Source organism: Astyanax mexicanus, chromosome 19 (assembly GCF_023375975.1).
Source record: "Astyanax mexicanus isolate ESR-SI-001 chromosome 19, AstMex3_surface, whole genome shotgun sequence".
Taxonomy (NCBI): domain Eukaryota; kingdom Metazoa; phylum Chordata; class Actinopteri; order Characiformes; family Acestrorhamphidae; genus Astyanax; species Astyanax mexicanus.
In genome coordinates this window covers 17,348,118-17,357,278 of record NC_064426.1, presented here as the reverse complement: position 1 = coordinate 17,357,278, position 9,161 = coordinate 17,348,118, and the positions used below count along the sequence as shown (strand labels likewise).

Sequence of the window (9,161 nt, the reverse complement as noted above, 5' to 3'; positions counted from 1 at the left end):
TATATATATATATATATATATATATATATATATATATATATATATATATATATATATATATATATATATATATTTCCTTTGAGTGTGGTTTGGTTTGTTTATTTTTTTATCCCCAGATGCTATTTTTTCCGTTTTTTTTTTCAGTATTACAAGTCTTAGTAATTTTCTTTGGTCGTGTGAAGTGTTTCGTTTCTTTTTTTTTTTATTCGTTAGATTATATTTTTGTCAACATTTTGGGGTTATTTTCGTTTGTTATTTTTCTAATAATAATAGTAATTACATAATTTATTTTCTTTTGTTCATTTTTTATGGGTAAGTAACGCAAGGAAGTGTTTTTTCCTGCTTTTTATTTTATTATTTTATTTTTAGATTTTTTTTAACTATACCGGCTCTGCTTCTACTGAACTTTCACAGAAAAAATATATATTTATATTATATATTTTTATATGTGTATTGTGTATTTGTATTGTATATTGTATTGTGTATTTTTATATATTATGTGTGTGTGTACATATGTTTGCTTTGTTTTCACATTCTCAAAAAATGGAGCTCCATTATTATAGTAATATTATTTTATATTTTTATATATAAAAAACTTTTCCTTACCCAATTTCTGTCTCCCCTTTCTATCAGAAAAAACACTGATAACCGCTAGAGGGAGCCCGCGAGTCAGTCCAAAATGAATGCGGTGAATAGAGCTAGACGGCTAAAAAAAACAAAAATTTAAAATAGTTAAAATCCACTTTTTCAGAATTTTCATTTATTTTTCAAAAGTAGATTAATTTGTTGTGCTAAAATAAAATAAAGGTTTAAATTTAAAAAAAGAAGCAGGAAGTAAAAAGCGCCTGGCGTCCTTCAGCAGAAGATTCCATTTGTTTTTATTCGAACTCTTCGGAGCTCGTGAGTGGCAGCGGCAGCAGCAGCGGCAACTCTTCGACGGAAGGACACTCTACAACTCTTAAACACCAGTTTACTGTTTTATATTCACTGTTTTAATATCTGTATTATCTTTTAATTACTGTATAATTGTATTATCTTTACTGTTTTTCACTAATTAATTGTATTTTGTTTTTCAGGTTACTGTAGCCGCTGAGGGAGCTCACCCCCATACCGATCAGGTATGGATCCCCAGTGGAGGAGCAGACCTCTTCCAACAGTGGTGAGTAAACTGGAAACTTCTCACATTTTACACAAAATTCACCCACAGTAACACTCAGAAAACACTCAGAGCTGGATTAGGACAGGAGTTTAAATCAGGGCTTTGTTTTGTTTTTCAGGCGCAGTCAGGAGACTTTTCTTTCAGGACTCGTCCTGTGTCTCCGGTGAGTCTCTATCACTAACTGTTACACCTGCAGCTACTAACTTTCAGACCCGCTCAGAGCGCTTATTATAAAACCTCAGATTTACTGATATAACGTTTTACACAACATTTAACTAAACCAGCTTTAGACTGGGGTTTTTGAGTCAACGCTCATTTCTGAAGAGGGTTCTCTGAGTATCCACTGTGCACTCTGTGGAATTTACTAACCTAGTTTAGCTAAGATATGGTTAGATAGCCAGCATATATTGTAAAGGAGCTAGTGAAATTATTTAACACTTTTTTGTATTGTGTATTTTCCTGTTCTTTTTGGATTTAGATTTGAAGGGAATTTACTCTTAAAAATATGTGCATATGTTTTTGATGACCCTTTATTTGATCACAAGGAGAGATTCATAACAAATGTGGTTATAGTTTTAGGTAAATATTATACATACAATATGAAATTTGCTAATAATAATAAAATAATGAGCTGACTGACATACGATTGTCTGCAGTGGCAGGGTGAAGAGCCAGCCGCCTGGGAGGAGCCCCCGCCGTGTCAGCCCAGGTCTCTCGAGATGAAGCGGAGGGCCCACATTAAGATGGTGAGAAAAGCACAATAAACAATTAAAGTGTAATCAAGTATCATTGTCATACATCTCTGTTTTAGCAGCATCACTAATACATACAGCTCTGCTTTTACTGAATCTCTATTAACATGAAATTTTATTGTTAACAGTGGATAGAAGGTCAGCTGGAGGGACTCCTGCCCACCTCCCACCCAGAGTCTGCATTGCTTTCAACCACACCTGCAAGGTATCACAGCCTCCTTACCTGCCCCTGTACCACCCTGACACCTCCCTTTCCCTCTTTCTGATTCTGATTTACCACCCTGACACCTCCCATTCCCTCTTTCTGATTCTGATTTACCCCCCTGACACCTCCCTTTCCCTCTTTCTGATTCTGATTTACCCCCCTGACACCTCCCATTTCCTCTTTCAGGTATGGCTGCAAGACTCTGGTGGCGATTGCGGAGGCAAAACCCTGGAACAGGCTGGACACTACTGGTACAGTTGCACAGGTTAGAGTTTCTGGTTTATTCTGTATCATCTCTAAATCGTTGGAAGATGGTAAAGTTTTTAGGACACACATACAGTATTCCCTTACACACACATACACACTATACACTTAATTATCCAGCTTTCTGCTTCTGTGTGTCTTGCTATCCCTTTACTACTGTTATACTGTTAACTTCCCCACTGTTGGACTCATAAGCAATTATCTTTATCTGTTTTTGGACAGTGTGAGGAAGCCTGGATCCCGTCCCTCACCACCACCTACCCGCCGGAGACATTCAGCCAGTAAGACACTGCACTTTCAACCACCATCAACACTCAAATAGTCTCTTAAACACCTCACCATCAACAGTAGGACCTCTGTTTTTTCTCATTTCAGGTCAGATGGCCCGATGCTGGTGGCAGAGGCGGATCCCTCTTACAGGCTCGACACCACTGGACCAGTGCCTAGGATTATCCCAGGTCCAGCTCCACAGGTAAGAGTTTGCAATTAGTTCTATATCCTCTCTTTACTATCTTCAAACGATTGAATATCTAAAGGTTTTAGGAAACCCATTCAGTTTTTCACCTCTTCCCCTTCTTCTAGGCTGTGGCTGACTTGGAGGACGACAGTGGAGAGGAGGAGTTCCTGGAGCAAGCTCCTATAACACAGGTCAGTCTGTAATTGTCTTATATTGTTACGTCTTTCTGCTTAGGAATGCCTTGCTGTTCTCTTGCTGCTGTAATACTGTCAATTTTCCCACTGTTGGATTCATAAGCAATTATCTTATCTTGTTTTATCTATTTTTGGACAGTGGGAGGAAGCAGAGGTAGCGTCCCTTACCACCACCTTCCACTCTGAGACATCCAGCCAGTAAGTCACTGCACTATCGCCCATCATTAACACGCACATTATTTCTTAACACCTCGCCACCAACAATAAGACCTCAATTTTCTCTCGTTTCAGGTCAGGTATCGATGTCCTGGTGCTGGATGCAGAGGCGGATTCCTCTCACAGGCTGGACACCAACAGCACCGAGCCTGAGTCTGAGCCAGTGCCAGTTGCACAGGTAAGAGTTGGGAATTAATCTTCCTGTCAGCTATAGAAGAGGTACCTGCAGTATCAGCTTGTTTAGACCTTTTCCATGTATGACCCATTACTGTATCTCATTTAGTAATAATACTTTTTATTTAGTGATATAACAATACAGCAATTCTTAAGAAGAGGTTTTAAACACCATTTTATTCTGTTTCACTTTCTTTAAAGTATTAAACTTTAACAAATATTTGCAGTTAAATTATTAGTAAGGTGTTTTTTATTTCACTTTGTCTTTAAACAGTTATAGGTCTACAGTTCTTTTGAAAACCCCTCTATTTTTTTTGACTCTGTCTCTTATAGGCTGAGGGGGATCTGGAGAGCAGTGTGGAGGTCATGGTGGAGAGCATAGAAACAGCTCCCAAAAACAAGGTCAGAGTTTAGTTTTACCTAAAGCAGCAAACAAAACGAGTTTACTCTTAAAGTCAAATGTTCAGCACAGAACCATAAAACACATGTATATTTGTATGTACAACAAGACATTAGAAATCCATCTGTATTCCATCAGAAATGAGTTTAATATCATTTTAGCTCTGAGAAACAATTTTTAATATTGTAGGCGTATTAACGGGATATTATAGCAATTCTGTCTACTGTTCTATTGCACTTGTATGGGATGTATTTCAGAGGGTTTTACACCATGTCTTATGTTATTCTGTATTGATGTTTCCCTGCAGAGAGGATGGCTACAGCGCTGTCTGAGACTCTGGAGGAGCACAGCCTCTACCTTACTTTCCTGCTGTCCTTACAGGGTTAATAGATATAACAAAAAATGGAGAGGATAGATAGATAAAAGGACAGATTAATATAAAGGGGGAGGACAGATCAATAGAGGGGGGGGGGGGGGGGGCAGATCAGGCTGCCATTGTAAATAGAAAGTTGTTCTTAATTATTTGCCTGGTAAAATAAAGGTTTAAATAATAAAAAAAAAAAATAGAAAGGGGATCAAGATCAATAAATCAATAGAAAGGGGGGGACAAATTAATAGAAAGGGGGAGGACATCAATAGAAAGGGGGAGAACAGATCAATTAAAAGGGGGAGGGCAGATCAATAGATCAATAAAAAGGGGAGGGCAGATAAATAGAAAGGGGGGCAGATCAATAAATCAATAGAAAGGGGGAAGGCAGATCAATAAATCAACAGAAAGGGGGAGGGCAGATCAATAGAAAAGGGGAGAGCAGATCAATAAATCAAATCAATAGAAAGGGGGAGGGCAGATCAATAAATCAATAGGAAGGGGGAGGGCAGATCAATAAAAAGGGGGAGAGCAGATCAAAAAATCAACAGAAAGGGGGAGGGCAGATCAATAAATCAGTAGAAAGGGGGAGGGCAGATAGAAAGGGGAAGGGCAGATAGGTGGGTAGATAGAGGGCGGGCAGATAGGTCGATAGAAAGGGGGAGGGCAGAGAGGTAGATAGAAAGGGGGTAGATAGGTAGGTAGAATGGGAGAGGGCAGATAGGTAGATAGAGAGGGGAAGGGCAGGTAGATCGTGAGGGGGAGGGCAGATAGGTAGATAGAAAGGGGAAGGGCAGATAGGTAGATAGAGAGGGGGAGGGCAGGTAGACAGTGAGGGGGAGGGCAGATAGGTAGATAGAAAGGGGAAGGGCAGATAGGTAGATAGAGAGGGGGAGGGCAGGTAGACAGTGAGGGGGAGGGCAGATAGGTAGATAGAAAGGGGGGGCAGATAGGTAGATAGAGAGGGGGAGGATAGATAAATAGAAAGGGGGAAGATAGATTGAAAGGGGGTAGATAGAATGGGAGAGGGCAGATAGGTAGATAAAGAGGGGAAGAGCAGGTAGATAGTGAGGGGGAGGGCAGATAGGTAGATAGATAGGGGGAGGATAGATTGAAAGGGGGTAGATAGTAAGGGGGAGGGCATATAGGTAGATAGTCAGGCGGAGGTCAGATAGGTAGATAGAGAGGGGGAGGATAGATAAATAGAAAGGGGGAAGATAGATTGAAAGGGGGTAGATAGAATGGGAGAGGGCAGATACGTAGATAGTCAGGCGGAGGGCAGATAGGTAGATAGAAAGGGGGAGGGCAGTTAGGTAGATAGAGAGGGGGAGGATAGATAAATAGAAAGGGGGAAGATAGATTGAAAGGGGTTAGATAGGTAGATAGAATGGGAGAGGGCAGATAGGTAGATAGAGAAAGGACGGGCAGGTAGATAGTGAGGGGGAGGGCAGATAGGTAGATAGTAAGTGGGAGGGCAGATAGGTAGATAGAAAGGGGGAGGATAGATTGAAAGGGGGTAGATAGTAAGGGGGAGGGCAGATAGGTAGATAGTCAGGCGGAGGGCAGATAGGTAGATAGAAAGGGGGAGGGCAGTTAGGTAGATAGAGAGGGGGAGGATAGATAAATAGAAAGGGGGAAGATAGATTGAAAGGGGTTAGATAGGTAGATAGAATGGGGGAGGGCAGATAGGTAGATAGTCAGGCGGAGGGCAGATAGGTAGATAGAAATGGGGAGAGTAGATAGTAAGGGGGAGGGCAGATAGGTAGATAGAAAGGGGGAGGGTGGATAGGTAGATAGAAAGGGGGAGGGTGGATAGGTAGATAGAATGGGAGAGGGCAGATAGGTAGATAAAGAGGGGAAGAGCAGGTAGATAGTGAGGGGGAGGGCAGATAGGTAGATAGATAGGGGGAGGATAGATTGAAAGGGGGTAGATAGTAAGGGGGAGGGCATATAGGTAGATAGTCAGGCGGAGGGTAGATAGGTAGATAGAAAGGGGAGGATAGATAAATAGAAAAGGAAGGACAGATTGAAAGAGGGGTAGATGGGAGATAGAAAGGGGGAGGGTAGATAGTAAGGGGGAAGGCAGATAGGTAGATAGAAAGGAGGAGGGTAGATAGAAAGGAGGAGGGCAGATCGGCAGATAGAAAGGGGGAGGGCAGATAGGTAAATAGAGAGGGGGAGGATAGATGAATAGAAAGGGGGAGGGTAGATAGAGAGGGGGAGGATAGATAAATAGAAAGAGGGAGGATAGATTGAAAGGGGGCAGATAGGTAGATACAGAGGGGGAGGATAGATAAATAGAAAGGGGGAGGGTAGATTGAAAGGGGGGTAGATAGTAAGGGGGAGGGCAGATGGGTAGATAGAAAGAGGGAGGGCAGATAGGTAAATAGAAAGGGGGAGGGTAGATAGTAAGGGGGAAGGCAGATGGGTAGATAGAAAGGGGGAGGGCAGATAGGTAAATAGAAAGGGGGAGGGTAGATATGTAGATAGAGAGGGGGGAGGGCAGTTAGGTAGATAGAAAGGGGGAGGGCAGGTAGATACAGAGGGGGAGGATAGATAAATAGAAAGGGGGAGGGTAGATTGAAAGGGGGGTAGATAGTAAGGGGGAGGGCAGATGGGTAGATAGAAAGGGGGAGGGCAGATAGGTAAATAGAAAGGGGGAGGGTAGATAGTAAGGGGGAAGGCAGATGGGTAGATAGAAAGGGGGAGGGCAGATAGGTAAATAGAAAGGGGGAGGGTAGATATGTAGATAGAGAGGGGGGAGGGCAGTTAGGTAGATAGAAAGGGGGAGGGCAGGTAGATAGAAAGGGGGAGGGCAGATAGGTAGGGGGAGGATAGATTAAAAGGGGGGTAGATGGGTAGATAGAAAAGGGGAGGGCAGATAGGTGATAGCAAGGGCAAGGATAGATAAATAGAAAGAAGGATAGATTGAAAGAGGGGTAGATAGGTAGATAGAGAGGGGGAGGGCAGATAGGTAAATAGAGAGAGGGAGGAGAGATGAATAGAAAGGGGGAGGGCAGATAGGTAGATAGAAAGGGGAAGGATAGAGAGGGGAGGGCAGATAGGTAGATAGCAAGGGCGAGGATAGATAAATAGAAAGGAGGAGGATAGATTGAAAGGGGGTAGATAGGTAGATAGAACGGGAGAGGGCAGATAGGTAGATACGGAGGGGGAGGATAGATAAAAAGAATAACGGAAGGGGAAGATTGAAAGGGGGGTAGATGGGTAGATAGTAAGGGGGAGGGCAGATGGGTAGATAGAAACGGGGAGGGCAGATAGGTAAATAGAAAGGAGGAGGGTAAAAAGGTAGATAGAGAGGGGGAGGGCAGATAGGTACACTCTAAAAAACAGAGGTACGATATAAGTATTTTTTTGTACTCAGAGGTACACTCTAATTGTGCCCTCAATGGTACAATATTGGTCTTTACAGAGTCAGATTTGTTCCCTTTGAAGTACAAAGTCATTCCTAACAGCAGTAAGTACAGATTTGTACCATTTAACCAGCCAAAAGGTACAGGCATATAAAAAAGTTGGGCACCCCTATTAATCTTAATCATTTTTAGTTCTAAATATTTGGGTGTTTGCAACAGCCATTTCAGTTTGATATATCTAATAACTGATGGACACAGTAATATTTCAGGATTGAAATGAGGTTTATTGTACTAACAGAAAATGTGCAATATGCTTTAAACTAAAATTTGACTGGTGCAAAAGTATGGGCACCCTTATCGTTTTATTGATTTGAATACTCCTAACTACTTTTCACTGACTTACTGAAGCACAAAATTGGTTTGGTAACCTCATTGACCTTTGAACTTCATAGCCAGGTGTATCCAATCATGAGAAAAGGTATTTAAGGAGGCCAATTGCAAGTTGTTCTCCTATTTGAATTTCCTCTGAAGAGTGGCATCATGGGCTCACTCTTTCTACGGCTGTGGCCCTGGATAACCCCTCCTCTTTCCGGTGAACTTGAGCTTCTGGCTGCTGTGCCTGTAGGTTTACGTGGTTTGGCGTGGTGAAGTGAGGCACAATTGTGACGATTTGCATGCTCTAATCAATTCAGTGATTGTTGTGGACAGTGTTGTGCCAGTTCACAGCTTTTCTGAACTAGTTCAATTTCAGTTCATACTTGCTCAAAGTGTTTCGTGAGATATTCAAATAACGTATGAACACTGATCTTAACTGAGGTAAATGAGGCCTGCAGTTCTTTGGATGTTGATCTAGCTAATAGATAGATGTCAATTACTTAATTAATTTATTTTTTTCCCTCATTTGTTTCTGAACTTCTTTGAATATTGGCATGATGTCTAGCTTTTGAGTATCTTTTTGTGTATTTCAGTTTGCCAGGCAGGTCCTATTTAAGTGATTTTTTTATTGAGAACATATGTTGCAGTAATCAGGCCTGGGTGTGGCTAGAGAAAATTAACTCACAGTAAATCACAGTTATGTTAACTGGGGACAAACACTTTTTCACACAGGGTCATGTAGTTTTTATTTTCTCCAAATAATAAAAATCTTTATTTAAAAACTGCATTTTGTGTTTAATTCTTTGACTAATATTTTAATTTTATGATATCAAACATTTAAAAGTGACAAATAGGAAAAAAACGAAAATCACGAAAGGGACAAACACCTATTCACACCACTGTATATATTTATATCCTTATATACCTGTATACTTAAATATAGCTAAACAGTTCTATTGTTTTCTGTTGTTGTATTAGTAGTTGGTGTGTCTCCTATTAGGCAGAATGATGGTGATGGGTGGATTTGGGTGGTTAAGGCACAGGATTGGAGGGTAATAACTTATTAAGAGAACTGGTAAACGGGTGTGGAGTGCCACATAGTGTGGATACAGCTATCGGCAGTGTTTTGAGTGCAGTGTGTACAGTTTGGTGAGTTTGTGGATCCCGTTATTTACATTTTGTGTGTGGTGTAGTGTGTTTTGTAGATCTTTATACTAAATGAGCTGT

The 9,161-nt window shown here is 41.2% G+C and overlaps 1 protein-coding gene and 1 long non-coding RNA gene across 3 annotated transcripts; both read left to right on the top strand.

Moving 5' to 3' along the window:
- The first annotated feature begins 547 nt into the window (after nucleotides 1-547).
- On the top strand, nucleotides 548-4,269 carry LOC107197061 (uncharacterized). Of its 2 annotated transcripts, XM_022677608.2 has the most exons (12): nucleotides 549-1,159; nucleotides 1,278-1,322; nucleotides 1,816-1,905; nucleotides 2,040-2,116; nucleotides 2,303-2,381; nucleotides 2,603-2,661; nucleotides 2,756-2,852; nucleotides 2,963-3,028; nucleotides 3,171-3,229; nucleotides 3,323-3,425; nucleotides 3,755-3,823; nucleotides 4,129-4,269. In XM_022677608.2, the coding sequence occupies exons 1-12, from the start codon at nucleotides 1,121-1,123 to the stop codon at nucleotides 4,234-4,236; spliced, it is 891 nt and encodes a 296-aa protein (XP_022533329.2). In that variant the 5' UTR covers nucleotides 549-1,120; the 3' UTR covers nucleotides 4,237-4,269. The 2 variants fall into 2 exon arrangements, with proteins under 2 accessions (XP_022533331.2, XP_022533329.2); XM_022677610.2 differs by lacking the exons at nucleotides 1,278-1,322; nucleotides 1,816-1,905 and having other exon boundaries at nucleotides 548-1,159.
- A 2,756-nt stretch (nucleotides 4,270-7,025) lies between these two features.
- LOC125784391 (uncharacterized) lies at nucleotides 7,026-8,716 on the top strand. The gene is made up of 2 exons (XR_007427184.1): nucleotides 7,026-7,162; nucleotides 7,522-8,716. It is a non-coding gene; the product is annotated as an uncharacterized LOC125784391 (long non-coding RNA).
- The last annotated feature ends 445 nt before the right edge of the window (nucleotides 8,717-9,161 follow it).